Source organism: Haliotis asinina, chromosome 10 (genome assembly GCF_037392515.1).
Source record: "Haliotis asinina isolate JCU_RB_2024 chromosome 10, JCU_Hal_asi_v2, whole genome shotgun sequence".
Classification (NCBI taxonomy): domain Eukaryota; kingdom Metazoa; phylum Mollusca; class Gastropoda; order Lepetellida; family Haliotidae; genus Haliotis; species Haliotis asinina.
In genome coordinates, this window is record NC_090289.1 from 27,587,224 (window position 1) to 27,604,862 (window position 17,639).

General features: G+C 37.3%; 1 protein-coding gene across 6 annotated transcripts in view; it reads left to right on the forward strand.

Moving 5' to 3' along the window:
• Positions 1 to 17,639, forward strand: part of LOC137299013 (uncharacterized) — a 159,361-nt gene that overhangs the window by 122,325 nt on the left and 19,397 nt on the right. For all 6 annotated transcript variants that reach the window (XM_067831478.1, XM_067831479.1, XM_067831481.1 and 3 more), the window contains 6 exons: positions 1,113 to 1,259; positions 2,359 to 2,442; positions 3,777 to 3,874; positions 10,669 to 10,770; positions 12,483 to 13,078; positions 15,260 to 15,684. In XM_067831478.1, coding sequence (XP_067687579.1) covers positions 1,113 to 1,259; positions 2,359 to 2,442; positions 3,777 to 3,874; positions 10,669 to 10,770; positions 12,483 to 13,078; positions 15,260 to 15,684 — 1,452 coding nt within the window. The remainder of the gene's footprint in view (positions 1 to 1,112; positions 1,260 to 2,358; positions 2,443 to 3,776; positions 3,875 to 10,668; positions 10,771 to 12,482; positions 13,079 to 15,259; positions 15,685 to 17,639) is intronic.

Sequence of the window (17,639 nt, forward strand, 5' to 3'; positions counted from 1 at the left end):
AGGCAACATTGATATATGGTTTCAGTTCTGTCAGGGTTTAGCTATGCTGTACATGTACTCTGAACATGTATCACTCAACATCAGTTAAGGAATACCTGTTATTTTAGATAAACTTTGGTAATATGTCATGGCTTGTGAGAAATATTACTAAGAAGGAGTTCCAGAGAATGCAAGTTTTATATGCAAAATGTGATTCTGTGTGACTTGTGTTTTCGGCAAAACAAATGATTCAAATGGTGGGTACCCTGTCTTTAACTAACTGTGGGTTCTTTAACACTTGCTAACGATAATGAAAAAATAGTCTTAGGACTTCAAACTTATTAATAGTGTGATATTTGAACCTGAAAAGGAAAATGTCATTAATTGTTAATTTACAACTGCTGATTTTTTTTATCCTGATTTGAACCTGTATTGTTTGGGTTTGAAGATTTACCCAAATTTGTGCATCTAGATTATTTCCAGGAATTTTAATAGTGTTTTAGGTTAAATTTGTAGTGGCCTGTTGTGTTGTAAACTGTAGTGATTAATGTGTTTTTGGGTATAATGAGGTCATAGACTCATGATATGTGGGATAAAGGAAACTTGATGAGTTCTAGTGTAGAATGTTTAGTAGAGATTCATTTATGTTTAACAACATTGTGACACCATGATTCTTGTGGGTAATTATTTAAGGATCTATACTCCCTGTTGTTCCCAAAGGTCTTAATGATCAAATGAGCTGACTTCCCTTTTGTTCCCAAGTATCTGAATGATCAAATGAACCGACTTCCCTTCCTCTTGTTCCCAGTGATCTGAACGTTCAAATGAGCTGACTTTCCTGTTTTTCCTCAAAATGATGAAATGAACTGTATTCTCTGTTGTTCCCCTAAATGATCAAATGAGCTGAATTCTCTGTTTTCCTCAGCATCTCAATGGTCAGATTAGCTGCATTGTCTGTTGGTATGGAAGATCTGAATGATCAAATGAATTATAGTGACTGTTGTTCCACATTATCGGAATGATGATATAAGCTGTATTCTTTGTTGTTGCAGAGGATTTAAGTGATCACATGAACTGGATTCACTGTTTATGTCAAGCTTTTGAATGATCAAATGAATTTTTTGTTGTTGCAGACATCTATCAGGAGGCATTTGAGAGTGCCCGGAGAGCTGAAGAGATCAAGTTCAAGACGAAGTTTGATCAACTGTTGGCGGAGCTAACCGGAGCCCTGGACGAACAATCTCCCTCCGGCATCTCTTCCACCTTCGGGAGCACATCTTGTAAGTCATCCTTCATCAAACGCCAGTTCCTTGGATACTTGCTTATCGAGATCCAGGTTACATATGGTCCTCAGCAACCCACGTCTGTCGTAAGAGGTGACTAAAGGAATTGGATGGTCAGATGTATTGTCTTGGTTGACAGATGTGATCGTATCCCAGTTGCGTTGATTGATGTTCATGCTGTTGATCTCTGGATTGTCTAGTGCAGACACAATTATTTACAGACTGCTGCCATATAGCTGGAATATTGCTGAAGATGGCCTAAAGCAAAGAAACAAACTCTCTGGACATATTCACAGCCAGAAATGTCTGCATGTTGTGGGTGGTACAAAAGTTTATTTTGAAAACTAGAATGTGGATAAATAGAGTGAGAATGTTATTAAGTTGTGAGAATGTCAGTTTTCAGTGTATAGTAATTTTTCTTCACATACAGCGGATAGTTAGTGTGTGGGGGTTGTTTTTATGCTGCTCTGGGCAATATTTGCTGCTATATCATATATGGGACAAAAAATGAACTGTTCACAGTTTACATATGTGACAAACAAACACTTTTATCTCCAGGTTACCTAACAACCCTTGGCTCAAAGCTGATGAACAGGGTTATTGTCAGTATGCATAAGTTAAATGATATACAGTGAATAATGTTATGTTATATATACATGAGTGAATTGCTGGTATGTCCTGAGTACAGTGAATACGTTATATTGCATTAACTCATTTTCATGCTTGACTAAAAAGACTGCCAAGTAAGTGAGCCAGTTGTGGTGAATGTTGTTCAGTAAAAGCTAAATATTTTACATAAAATGTGACAAATGGGACTATATAACTATGACATGCTGTTTTACAGTTCGCTCAAAGTCTGATGTAGTCCCCATATCCAGTGATGTTGCATTGCAATGGCTCCATCATGAGGCATTAATTTTTTAAGCAAAAAGATGCAAAAAAACCCCATAATACTCAAAAGTAGTTAAGGACCCTGACTTGGCATTGTTGGGGAACTACAGAGACTCAGATGCAATCCTTAACTTCTGTTTAGGAGAGTATGACACGAATATGAATCCATAGAAACGGATGCTTGACATGATATTCTAAATTATAGATGGAGAGGCGATGTTGACATTCCGCAGTCGGATGAAGGAGCTCCTTACAGGGTTTTCACAGAGACTGCAACTTGCCTATGAAAGTAAGTCAGAAGCACACAAACACTGTATGGAGATTAGCACTCGGTATTTCTGTTGAATTGTTGCCAACTTGGAACAGGACCTGTGATTGATGTGTTAAGAGATTTAAGACAAAAAATGGCAGAATGGAGAAATTAAAACTATTGTTTTCAGGCTGAGAATCAATATTTTTGACATTGTCGGCATAGCTTGAATTACAATGTAATAGAAAGGGCTGCTGGATTCTAAAGTGATACACTGTATCTCAGATGCAGTAACATTTCAAAATTAATTACTGACATTTGGTGAAAAGTACAGGACCCCCTATATGGCTACAAATTACAACTCCTGTACGTAGAGGTCATTATCATTTTTGATGACGTTTGATAACCTTAATGACGTGGATCATTCAGATGTAATCATCTCTTAATGGAAGCATATTTGTGCCACAGTTTAAAAAACTGTCAATGTGTACACAGTTGATACCCCTCATGAAGATTTATTTAGGTCTAGTCTTCAGCAACTCTACCTGTGAATAGCACAGGCCTAAGCAACCCATGCTGGGTGGTCAAGCTCGCTGACTTGGTTGACACGGTCATCAGTTCCCACTTGCGCAGATCGATGCTCATGTTGTTGATCACTGGATTGTCTAGTCCAGGCTCGATTATTTACAGACCACCGCCATATAGCTGGAATATTGCTGAGTGTGGCGTAAAACTAAACTCACTCACTTTCTTCAGTAACTCATGCGTGTTGTAAGAGACAACAAACAGGATCAGGTGGTCAGGCTTGCTGACTTGGTTAACACAAGTTACCGTATCCCGATTTGTGTAGATAAATGCGCATGTTATAGATCATTGGATTGTCTGGTCCAGGCTGGATTATGTACAGGCCACGTCCCCGTTGCTGGATTGTTGCTGAGAGTGGTTTAAACCAACAAAGCAGACCAAAAAACAGGGAAGATGCTGACTTCTACCTTCATGAAAGTTTCTTCTGTGGAGCTAATTTACTTTTTAGACTGTTGTCAAATTTATGCTTTCACCAAAAATGAAAACCACAAATTTTAGGGGGGATACATGATTCATTTGACCATCTCTATTAAAGATGCTTTAGAACAGACATCACACATGGATACTTTTACAGCTGACACAGCCAATAAGCAAACTTTCATGACAAGGCAGGAATTGAGATTTTAGGAATGCTTCCATTGCCCACTACAAACTCCTCCCTGTCTTAGTTTGGATATTTAATGCTGAGATGTTTGGATCATATCTGTATTGTCATGAATCACATTACTCTATAATATGATGGTTGGAAACTTTGCGTTCAGTGTTCAGATTAATTTTTGTCATTCCAGGTTTTGATATACCTCACGAAGGGGAATCAACTACTCTTCAGGTTCGGCAAAATGTCTCCAAAATGGTTGAAGGACTCTTTGGTGAATCTCTTGATTTGGTGAGTAAAACAGACTGTCAGTTATTTTATCTGGCTCGTTTTACATTTTTTTAACCTGATAGATAAAGATGTAGCGTTGTGTTCGTTTGATCAACTGTATCAAGTTCCTTCAGGCTCCACCCACAGTTACGTGGCACCCAGTAATTTGTGAATGAGTGAGTTTAGTCTTACGCCACACTCAGCAATATTCCAGCAATATCACTGCAGTCTGTAAATAATCGAATGTGGACCAGAAAATCCAGTGATCAACAGCATGAGCATCGATCTGCGCAGTTGGGAACTGACGACATGTGTCAACTAAGTCAGCAAGCCTGACCACCCAATCCTGTTAGTCGCCTCTTACGACAAGCATAGTCACCTTTTATGGCAAACATGGGTTGCTGAGGGCCTATTCTACCCCGGACCTTTACAGGTCACCAGTTATTCAGTTGAGTCTACTGCTGAGTCTTACTGATAGTTAATTTACACATACTGAAGATTAAATGGTGGAATATTGCAAGTAAGACATACACAGACAGAAATCAGTTGTTTGTTTGAATTGTGGCCTGATAGATCATTAAAAAAACAGGCTATGTTTGAAATGGATTACCTCAAATGTTTGATTGAGGTCTTGTTGATTTGCACCAAATTCAGGAATTGTTTAATGCAAACAATGTCCAAAAAAATGAACCAATTGATTTCTTTCAAAAATTAGGTGTCCAAATATAGGCTGTATTTGAAAAGCATAATGTTTCATAAGTGGTTATTTTTCATTGGGGAATAACTTGATTATTTTATCCTTGCAGTTTCAAAGAGAATCTGCACCTTAATGCTCCAGTGTTTAGATTAGTCCATAGTGGGCTACACTTTATTTTAAAAAAATATCCCAAAGCATTAATGAAATTTTATTACCGATCAATAATAATGTAGAATGAAAATTATCAAGATCATTGAAATGTAGTATATTGTATTTTGTATATTGAAATATCTATTCTTAAATAAAAGTACCCAGAATATATTTCAGAAAACTCTTTTTTTCAGCTTCTCTATAATAAACAAAAAGGGTGAAAGAATAACATTTTAAGTGAAAAATACCTTAGATAACAATTACAGGAAAAACAAAGTTTTCATGTTGCCAGAGAAATAAATAGATACTCTGTTAACCACCTCCTTGACAGAGCCCCGGCTTAAGGACGTCGTCGAGTGTTTAAAGATAAAACCCAAGGAACTAATTTCCTCATTTGGGAGCTTGTATGTACACACTGGTTAAGACCGAGGGAGCCCCACCCGTGCCAGTAAGTCTCAACATGCAGAGCATGATTACGTGGACATTCTCAGCTGTCGTATGTCTACCTACTGTGCAAAGTGTTAACCCCTCGCTGAGCGAAGCTGAAGCCAAACCGAGTGCGTTTGATGTTCCTGAGTAAAACTAAACACGGCTCTGATGACATTTTCGCCGATGTTTGACTTGTTGTTTTTGTGTTATCTTAGCTACGGAGCCTAAACTTGGCCATTTTCATTCCTTTGACCTATCTGAATTTGTCTACCTTGCAAACAATTATCTTTGCTGCTTTTCGGAAACCATGGAATAATCGTGGATTTCAGGTTGGTAGATTTCATTTTGTCATTGATTGCTTGTCAATTTCGTGTTGGAGAGGGAGATTAAAGGTTGGAGAGGCATTCCTTTTGGTGTTTATTTCGCTGAGCTAACAGTGCAGGTCAGCTTGTAATATTGGCGACCTTTTCTTTCCACATCAGCAGAATTTGACACTTTCCGTTTTGGATGAATCTATAGGAAATTAGTTCTTTCAAATGTATGTAATGATTTTAGGAACCTGAATTTGATTTTTGTTAGAATTTGTATTTGTTTGTATATAAACCTTAGCTGTTAGCACCTGTTGTAAAAATGCTGATTAAACAACAGCGGATAAAGCTTTTATACTGATGTCTTTGTTAAAATATTGTCAAACTGCGTAATATTTTAAAATATGAGATAGGGATGTTTATGTGTATTAGCCTTGAATATACATGTACACATTTTCACAAGTATGGTAAATGTCAAGTTTCAAATGCAATCTTGCCTACTTCAATAGAACCTCTCAAACATATCTAAACAGAGTTTAAACTTTGAAATTATGTTATTCCCAACCTGTAGAAGATGTTTCATTAACGCTCACGATAGCACAGTAATTGTCCAGGACTTAAACAAACACTGAACGTGTCACGTCAGAATGGTTCACCACTGTCCCTAATACAACATTCGTTGATGTAGATTGCACCTTCTCCAGCACACCTTCCCTGTGAAACTCTTACTGAGCTAGTGTAAATTTCACTGCTGAAATTGACGTGCACTGAGAGAAAAATATGCAATTGACATTTTCCGTGAGGATGAGTAATGAGTTTACTGTCCTTGAAGAAGTTATTTGAATTGCTCCTGTTTTGTTAAGGTAGCATGTTTAGTATCTTCGTTATAGAATAGCAGCAGAATTTACTTGTTCAAAGATCGATACAATAAACTGTGGTTCTAATGAACTAAGAGAGTCTAATTTTAGTTCAGTGTATTTGTAATTCATTATCAATATTTTGAATAAAATAAACAGCAAGTTGACAGGATAAATGAGACACCATTCATTATATCCATCACTTAATTATATGCATTATCATTAAATGTAATTGAAATTATACATACTTTGAAGGTTTGTGAATATAACAGAATAACTGTATTAGATTCAAAATAATGATTGGCTTAATATCAAACATCTCGTTAAAATTTTAGCCAGTGAATTTCACATATATTTTTTAGCAATTCGTTGAGGGTGTTTACAAATTTTAAGTCTTCAGTCGACAGATAGTTCGTAACTACCAGTGTAAAATTGGCCTCCGGAACTAACAGAGTAGATAGACACGGTTATTACATTTGAACAATGTCAGTTAGATAGATGGTAGCTCTTGATGTTTCCACTTGCCTGAACGCCTTTTATGAACGCCGGGAAAGATGAACATGAAGATATTGTGATGTAAATCTGTATCTTGGTTAACCCTATTGGTGCTAGAGGTAGAATTTTCTAATTAGCTTGAAAGAAAGCTTTAATTTCTGTTGGAACACAGGTGAAAATTCCAATATTAAAATGACTGCTTTTAAGTTCACATTATTATGAAACAAAATTAAATTGCATTAGTATTAAGGGTATAATTTTGATATTATTCTTGTTGTCCATTGTAATTGCCTGAAATAATGCTAGAATTGGTATACAACCATACACCCTCAGGAACCCATGTAAGATTGTTTTAGATAAAGCATAATAAAGTGGATTGTACAGTGAGCAGGATAATTTGGTGTCATTCGGATAGTGTGGGATATTCCTCGTAAAACAAATTTGGTTCAGATTTGATTACTTTTAGTCTCCCATGAAATGCACTGCTTCATTCAGTTAACTTAACAACACATAAACAAAATGTTAACTTTGACTCACTCAATATCTTTACATTGACTCAGACACATTCATTCATTCATTCTTAAATGTGAGAATCCAAAGCATAATTATTAAAATTCAGATCTCAGACGTAATGTGCAAACGCTGAGTGACATTTTCTGATAAAATAAGATCTTATTGACTTTGATCATGTTGCATTATCATCCCAGGGGTTAAACCATTTAAACAAACCTACACAGTTGATAAGCGAGGTATTTCCTTGAGTCAAAGATACAAATGATAACCGTGCATGTTGTTGATTTCACCACTGACTTGACATGTTGGTGACAGTGATGCCATGAATGGCAGTTGTCATGGACACCACTGGTAGATATTTCACTCACACAAGCATATGATCTATTTCATGTGTTTGTATTAGTTCATGGAAAAAGTGGAGTTACATGGATAGAATTAATTGCTGTAAAACCTCTGTATTTTGAACCTTAAAAATATGGTATTTCTTTTCTGTGGAAAACTACAGTTTCATTTTCGATTGAGATATTTGTGACATACCTGCATCAAACATTAATGTTTTCAAATACATAGTTTTGTAACAATAGCCAATGGCTTGTTGCTGATGTAAATAATAAAGTATGCTATTCCCTTCTTCCCTGACGCATCTTGAAATGAACCTCTTTCCACTGCACTATTAAGTCTACTCAAATAATTTTTTTTTCATGTTGTGCTTTGAGCACCCACTTAGTGCTTGAATTTAGTACTATATAAATTTTCAGTGTTATTGATATTATTGTGATAATGATGAGGATGGTTTTATGTCGTATTTAGCAATAGTCCACTTCTTAATGGGGTATGTTTCATGAAGGGGTATACATTGTACCCATGTGGGGAACTGAACCTGGATCTTCTGTGTGACAGAGCAAACGCTTTAACCACTAGGCTACTCCGCTTCCCCATTCTTGTTATTCACCACTTGGAAACATCAGAGGGTGTTAATAAAGAGCCCTGTGTGTTTTCAACTAAGAAACAACTGTGGATTAGTTGGACACAAAGACTCCTCGGAATTAATAATACATGTTTAAATGCATGTCTAACAAATCATCAAGTTAGGGTGAATAGGCACTCTTGTTCTTGATCTCCACTGATCATTGATGTGCATACTGTTGATCACTGGTTTACCGGGAATTAGTTCTTTGAATGAAACTGTAGCGAATGTACACTGTTACATATTTTCTAATTTGTTCTGGATAATCCTGAGTAGGTAGTAATAATATAGTTCAGCATTTTTTGACATACTTATGAAATTACTCATATGAAATGCTGAACAAAGATACTGGAAACTTATTTCCATTATGATGAAGTGAACTGCAGGTAATAAGCAGCCTGGCTAAGCCACCTACACACTCATCAAGGAGGTGGGGTACACACTCACCAGTAAAAACATCATCAACAATAAGAGGCAGTCACCCGATACATACCAGAAAGTATTTCCCAGCTGACAGCTATGTATTTCACACACTTAAAACTCAGGTTATTTACGGCACATGTGATTGTGGTACACTTTGTGTACAGGTATGTATTTCCTTGTCGAAGGCTGTAGGTGTGACCTGTGTTCATCATGACAGGGGGATTTTAGTTCAGTTTGTGGGTTGTGTATTTCACACTGGTGTCTTCGTCCTGTCTGAGACTCAGGTAGGTTGTGTTGTGTATTTCAGTGTCATGTCTTCTTCTTGATGGGACTTCAGTTTGGATGTGGTGTGTACTTCATACAAATGTCTTCATCAAGGTTGAGATTTAGGGACGTTTGCGTTGTGTATTTCATACTCATCTGGCATCTTCTTGATGGGAATTCAGTTTGGATGTGTTGTTTATTTCACTCTGGCATCTTTATCAGGGTTGGGACTCAGGTAGGTTGTGTTGTGTATTTCAACATCATATCATCATGTTGATGGGAATTCAGGTTGGATGTGGTGTGTATTTCACACAAATATTTTCATCAAGGTTAAGACTCAGGACGTTTGTGTTGTGTATTTCGAACTTTACCATTAATATTTGTTGTGTGTATTTCAAAGTGGTATCTTCAACTTTGCTGGGTTGTGTTGGTTCATGTGAAGTTGTTGATTTCATTCAGTTGCTGTTGACAACCTCCATGTGAAATTATCATACGCTGAACTGTATAGAGATCATTTCAGACCCCTTCATCAATTGTGTGTCAAAGAATTAAGAGAAGATTTATCCATAAAATACCTTGGTTACGAAGGAAAGAGGATGGCTCTCTTTTACATATTCTTTCTGAATAGCATCCCACAAAATACAGTTATGAAGATATTTCTTTACATGTGAATCACTAATGGAAATATGTGTTGTATCATGTGTAGATACTGATCCGTTTAGATCTGTTTCAACAAGTTGTGCAGCTTTCATCAATATCATTGGTGATACAAAGTTCAGGATGTGCATTGGTTTCATAAAGTAAGTTGACAAAACACCTTTCTGGGCCAGTGTTCATGAAGCACAAAAGTGATAGTAAGTCACCAAGGTAACCTTAGTGAGTGTTAAAAAATGGGACTTAAGTTAACCTTAGTAAAGATTTGCTTCATGAGAGGAGCACAAGGACTTTATTTGAGCACTACTTTCCACCCTTTCCACCCTTGATCTGAAATCAAATCCCAGATATATTCTACAAAATGGGTATATGGATGGCTACTTAGGGGTTAAAAAACCCCTTCACCTGATGCCCGGAACAAGTCAGTTGTCATTTCAGGCAGTCAGATAATGGTATCTTACTTGTCCATAGACTACTAGATAATTTCCACTTATGGTTTCAAACTACAAATAATCTTGGATTTCATTTCATATCTGCTCATAATGAAGCAATTAATATCTACAGCAATAGGAAAGTCGAGCTAGTATAGAGTGCAGTTATCACGTGCACTCTTCGATAAGTAGTCCAGTAAACATAAACATAGCGCATTGTGTCATAAAATCAGGGCAAGTGGAAAAATAGTCACGACAAGTTACTATCTTGAAGTCACATGTCCTGCAACTATGCTTGTCGTAAGAGGCGACTAATGGGATTGGGTGGTCAGGTTTACTGACATGGTTGACACATGTCATCAGTTCCAAATAGTGCAGATCGATGCTCATTTTGGTGATCACTGGATTGTCTGGTACAGACTCATTTATTTACGGACTGCCGCCATATCGCTGGCATATTGCTGAATGTGACGTAAATCTAAACTCACTCACTCGTATACAATGTGTAGAGCAGTTCTTGCTGTAAAACATATTTTGAATTCAGGAAACAATGATTTGATGGTATGATTGCTATAGAGGGCACAAATTGTGTGACTTTCAACTGTAATGTCAATGTTTATGATTCAGACATCGGACGAAGCTGTGTCAGATCTGTCGTCGCTGTCAGACGATTCAGGAGGAGACCAGAACTCATTTGAGGACCAGATTGCACAAGCCATCGTTTCCAAGGTAACTACAAATAAATACCTTTTGGTCATGAAGAATGATGAAAGTTTGTCAAAGTATTGAACATCAACAAAAATGCATTGAAAATATATTCAACAGTCTTATGAAGAACCACTTTCATTTTTTATGTTTCCAGAATACTACTAATAAATAAATCATGAGACAATATTGATATTTTATATATTTCACTTATGTATTTCATATTTTATGTATAGAACTCCAAAGAATCTCATTACTGATGCGGCGGGATAGCTTAGTGGTTCAAGTGTTTGCCAGTCACGCTAACTATCCCCACATGGGTTCAATGTGTGAAACCTGTTCTGGTCTCCCTCACCATGATGTTGTTGGGATATTGCCAAGAGTGGTGTTAATGGTTGACGGGAATTAGCAAATAATTAATATGAAGTTTACGTTGATGAAGACAAAGGCTCGGATGAGAGCAAAAGTTTGTGGTTGGTTACACAAGACATGGCAAACAAGTGTACAGGAGTGTCTTCATTTGTTTGGTTCTGAGGATTATTATAGCATTGCCGTGAGAGAAGCTCTCTCTTTTGTAAGATGTGTCATGAGCTTGACCTTGACCTTGAACAGGAACAGTATGCCCAAGTATCCCTATCAATAAGGGGTCACAAAGGCATGCTTGATGCTGTCGGTGACAATTTATCTATGGTCAAACTAACCCTTTGATGTGTGGATTGAAAAACCAATCTCCCAATGATGGCTTGTGTGAAGAGACCAAATGAGATGAATATTTAGTGCTTTGAGGTGTTATACGTAAAGGTCATACAGTCTGTTGAAGTAGTTTTAAGTCACAGAGCATGGAAACAAGTATTTATTGTTTATGCTCCAATTATCCAGTGCATTGCGGTGAACTGGAAAATGGAGATATTGACATCAGTTGGGAGTTGGGCAGGGTCTTGATTTATGTTTTTGTAAGATAATGGGCTGGATTCAAATGACATTGTGATTGTTAACTTCAGTCTCATTATTGTCTCAAAATATTCACAATATTGGTGGTATTCTTTTACTTTTTCCTGAGTTCTAGTTCAAGGGCCAACATGGCTTGTCTCCCCTTTATTTTAATTTTTTTTGTTTTTGGATGTATGGATGTGTAGAGGGACATGGTTCTTTTAATACATAAAGGGGTTAAGTCGTTCCAGATGACCTAAATGTGTCCTTAAGAATGATGCTTATGACTGCCTTGATTTGTATGATTTGGTATCTCCGTGAAGATCTTGGTTAGAATTGTTCTTCAGCAACCCATGCTTGTCATAAGAGGTGACTAACAGGGTTTGGGTTGTCGGTTTGCTGACTTGGTCAGTTTATCTCATTGTATCCCAATTGAGTAAATCAATAATCACTGGATTGGTTAGTTACAGAAAACCACTATGTGGCTGGAATATTGCCAAATGTGGCATTAAACAGCAAACAAACAATTAAACACTTTCGTGGATGTTCGAAAAAAGAGGGCACAAACCTGGATGTATTTGTGCAAAACAACTTAGTGCTACGACTGTCTTTCTTCGGGCATAAGAGGTATGATCAGCTGTAAGGTAGCTTTCTACAACAGCACTCTGGTGATTCATAACTCATGGAAATGGTTTTCTGATGTAACTGCAAAGAAATTATTTGCCTCTTTGAGAATCAAGTTTGATACTTTGTAATTAAGGTCACTTTCAGTTAAATTATTTCTCATGATATGTTGCTCTCTTCAGATACTAGAGAATCACAGAAGGGAGGTAAGTGAGAGTCTTGATCAGCCTGATGGAAGGTATTCCTATGGAGGATACAACAATACTGTGGAAGAGGATCAGACCAGTGATATTGTGAAGGACTTCGAAGAATTGCGAAGCTTTGTGAAAAAGACACAAGCCCGACCTACGCTAGTGTCACGTGATATTGAAGAACAGTTGAGCCCAATTGATGAAAAGCCGATTGAAAAAGTAACATTGAACAAAGAGGAAGCAGCAGAGGATTTCCACATAAGATGCTCCAGTGCAGAGAGGGTTCACAATGCTGAACCACCTCTTCCTGATTTCTCAGAATTTGATCATATAAACTTTGATACGGACGAAATCGACCCTGACTTGTTGTCGATGAATCTCGCAATCATTCCAGAGGAGACGGAGGAGGAGCTGGAGGATGAAGCTAATGATGCAGATAAGCCTGGCCGTGATAACTGGATCTTCAAGGGGATGGTCTCTCCTTATGACAACCTCGGTAATAGACGGGTTGGCAATGATGAAGGGAAGCCACTCTATATGATGGTTCCCCAGCCAGAGGATGACTTTGTACCGAAGGTTGGAAACAGGTAAGTTGGCAGTTTCTGTGCCAGATGTCTTTTCTTGTGATGACTGAATTCTATGAGTAATGGGGTAGAATGGGTTAAACTTGTTTTATATTGTTTGCTGTAATAGATCAAGACATTTCTAAGTGGCCTTTTGAGATAAGGTTATGAGACGTCTTGGTATACAAATTTGATGGAACTTAGTTGTGAAGCCACAAGGTAGTCCTTTAAATTAGTTTAATGGGAGTCAAGAAGTACTGCATCGTGGTATAGACTATGAGTATGAAGCTGTCAGAAGACACTTCCTGTAGCTTATCTTTTCACCACTTAGAGCACTTTGATCATTTAGCAGATCACTCTGTGGATCAGTCAGCAGATTACTTTGGGGATCAGTCAGCAGATCACTTTGGGGATCTCTCAACAGATCACTTTGGGGATCATTCACAGAATCATTTGCAGATCACATTAGATTAACCTTGGTTGAATTAATTTGTCAGTTGTAGATTAATGTAGGCATTTTGAACCTGAAGAACTGTTCAAATCAAGGCCAATTATGCATTTTTGATTGTGATTACATGATGGAAACCAATCCAATTAAAAGTAAATTAAAAGACGTTTTTAACTTTTTTAGTGACCATGTATTTACAATGTAAATGGCATTAACAGTACGTAAATAATTATTAAAGTAACTCAGTGATGTGACAGGGATGTGTGTAATAGTCAAATGTTTAAAGAGTCTGATCTTTCATCTGCAGCAGCGTTGACAATGGCACTCGGTAGGCACATTGTATAGCCATGGACACTGATGCTTGGGGTTGTATTTGTTGTAGCTGATGCTTAAAATATGCTTTTGGGGGTTTGGAAATGTTAAGGCTTCCAGATACCGCAGATACTGAATGTGCTTTACTGCTCAACTTTTGTAATCAAGGAAACTGTTTCATGAAGTCAGTTGGTAAATATGAATTAGGAGATGATAATGAGGCAGACATGAAGCTACAAGCGATGCAGCTTTCCCTTCAGGTTTGATTGCTGGACCACGTATTCCTGATTGTGTTTCTGGTCAATTTAATACTTGAGTTGGTTTCAAATGTCTAAAATCTGCATCACTTTGGTTTCTGCTCCATGGTCAAGATAAAGCTGGAATTTTTGGATTCAAATGCAGTTCCGCAGATTTAAATGCAAATCAATCAATCCTGGACCCTACTGGGGACTTTTGGCCCCCAGACCCAAAGCTGATTTTCAGCTGAAATCACTTTCACCTGTTGCCATCCCTGTGTAAATCACTTGCTTGATAACGGTGTTAGACCCTATACCAAAACGTCACTCTCACTGTAATAAGGAAGTTATTCGTCTATGTATTGTTATCCTTCATTACTGCTGAAACTAAATGTCTCTGAATGATATAACTGAAATACATTCCATTGTTTTCCTGCCCAAGGATCAGATTTAATAGTATATTGAAGTTACATTATAATTTTGTTGAATGTTTGTGTAAAGGTTATCATAAAAACTATCATATAATCGGCAGGCATATTTTTATATACCAACTGTTGGTATGCAGATATCTGTGTCTACATCTTGTTGAAAGCAAGCTTCTTTGAAGGTGTTTATCAGGAATGGTATTTGACCAGCTGGAATGAAATAGGTTTTGTCACAGTGCTTGGAGCCTTAATGTTCTTTGTTAATGAGGATCAAGGGTTGACAATTGCCTCAGAGAATGGTTATGTATGGATTGGGTTGCCAAATTGTGACAACTGTTGTCTCATGCTTTTATCCACAAGTCTGCCACTTATGGGCAAGCGGTTGTATTCATATTGTAACAAAAAAAATTTGTATTTCTGACAAAATCATTAAGATGTTCCTTCAAAAATTCATTTATTTTCTTCACCTTATTTTACTGAAAGAACAATGAAATGTTTAGGATGATAACAACCCATGGGTACACGATGGTACCAACTTAAAACATGGGCATAGATCGTTCAGTTGTAGATGTAATGAGTTGCTTCCCTTAGTTATATAGGGATCCAATGATGAGGCATTTGAATACCATCTACCATTGTTAGAAGTTAAGAACCATGGTCATATGGACAAAGATTGAGGTCGTAGCAGCTTTAGTTCAATTCTGTCTCAACCACTAAGATGATACACGTTCTTCCATCAGTTGCAGTCAGATGATTTACTCAGTGAAATATTTTCTCTTTTAAGGGATGCTGACCAGCTGTCAGATCTCTCAGACACAGATGCTCAGGGACATAGTGCTGAAGACTTGAGTGATGATGAAAACACATTTTACGCAAAAACCTCTGAAGAACTTGCAAGGATATCACGGAAACACTCAACAACTTCCGTGCAGACAGATTCTGATGCGGACTCGGGGGTTAACTCTAAAATCTTAACTGGTGCTCTTCGGACAGAGTCTGGCCCGATTCTGGGACGCAGTAACACCGGTTTGGTGACAGCAACACAAGGGACGGAGGCTAAAGCAGAACCCGAACCTCTGAAGCTGACAGAGGAATTTGTTCCTGCTGAAGGAGATGATCCAACATTTATTCTGCCGCCAGAGAGCGTTACCATTGCAGAAGGCGAGCCACTGAAAATATCATGTAGAGTTGGTGGAACTTCGGCTATTGGTAAGTCATCATGATATTTGTGCATACAATCTCCTAAGGAGAATATTTGGAATACTTACATGAGCAAGATGGTTTTTCAACAAAATGTTATTCCAATTGATTCGTAACTGTTTCTTCATTGTGTTGTTTGTAACTGGAGAACTGTTCAGGAAACTTCATGAAAGACTAAGCCAACTTTGGTTTGTATATACGAAGAAGCCAGTAGCCAACATTATAAGCAAAACATTTGAAGTCATTTGCTTCTTTTTAATTGAATTACAATTGTTTTCAGATCCACCAAAACTTGGTAAGAAAGGTGGATGAAGGTTTATATACAAGGCTGTTGATATTCATGTACCATCCTTGGCACAAAGGGGATTATTTTAGTAAACACTGTTAACATGTCTAAGATCAGTGACACATTTTTGAGGGGTAACATTTCATATTTTAATGCGTAGTGTTGCAGCTATTTGCAATGCATAGTGGTTGGTTATTTCTTCTGTTTCATTCCTGCTGAGGATGATTCATCTCTTAGTTAGAGTTAATTACACTGAAACTATTGTCAGTGTTCACATCATTGCAAAGGAATTGGTAAATTATGTCCTTTTACAGAAGATGTGATCAATGCAATGTATGATCCATTCCTTCATACATGTATCACCACTTGTCTTTTGCAGAAATTTGCCAAAAGATGTGTGTCAACTCGCTTACTCCAAGCCACTAAATTGTTAAAATTTTAATTAATACCCCTGAGTGCCAAGGATGTCCCATATGCTACAAATTATTGAGATGTTCCCATCATTTATGGAAAGTAGGTTCTCTGCATTATTTAAAGATGGTTTTCGACCAAAGCTTCTTAGAACTATATCTATATATAATGTGTCATTATTGTTTAAACATGACATACATCGTTGTCTTATGTAGCAGAATCATGGTCATCTGGTATTAGTGATGATATGTTTCATGCATTGTTTTTCATTCAACCGTGAAGATTCCAGCAAGTATCGTTCTAGTACTTCATTCTGTCCTTTTCATGATGTAGAGTATTAGATGGTTTTCACTTCATGTTTACCAGTCCATTCTGTCAATTTTCGTTTTTTTGCATTTGATAAAACAACAGTTTCCTGCATGAAGTGGATGCTTCATCCTTTGACTGTGAAAGTATTATGCCCCAACAAATCTTCTACCTGTGTTTCATCAGATGTGGTGGGGTAAACTAGTGGGTGAAGCATTTGCTCATCATGCTGACGACCCGCGTTCCATTCCCCCATATGTGTGAAGCCCATTTCTGGCGTCCCCCGCTGTGATATTGCTGGAATATTGCTAGAAGTGCTGTAAAACCATACTCACTCACACTTGTTACCTCATTGCCATCAATCATGTGACTGAACTTTGTTCTTGAACTTCATAGTGCTAAATGATTAAATGGGTCTTTACAGGAAAAGCCTGTAAACACTGTTTTGTATAGCTGTAATACTGTTGAAAGTTGTCTAACTGATCAGCTTGAATTAATCCGGAGAATAGCGACTCGGTTTTTCTGACATTTGGTCCTCTGAATCTGAAGATCATTCCCCTGGGGTGATGGCGCTTCTTGCCTTTCCTTTTGAAAAGGCAGGAATAATGGTGAAAAGAGGTTTAAAACCAGAGTCGCTTGTTTTAACAGTATGATACCCCAGGGTGTTTGCTCATCACGCAGAAACTTCAAGTCATATTCCCAACATGAGACAAAAAGCATGAAACCCGTTCTTGGCACCTTGTCATGGCATGATGAAAATATGGTAAAATATAGCTGCTTCGATGGACATTGTTTATGTATCTGGTCTCTTTATTGTGGCTACAATTTTTTTTTTAATTTATTTATTTATTTATTTATTTATTTATTCATTCATTCATTCATTCATTCATTCATTCATTCATTCATTCATTCATTCATTCATTCATTCATTCATTCATTCATTCATTCATTTATTTATTTA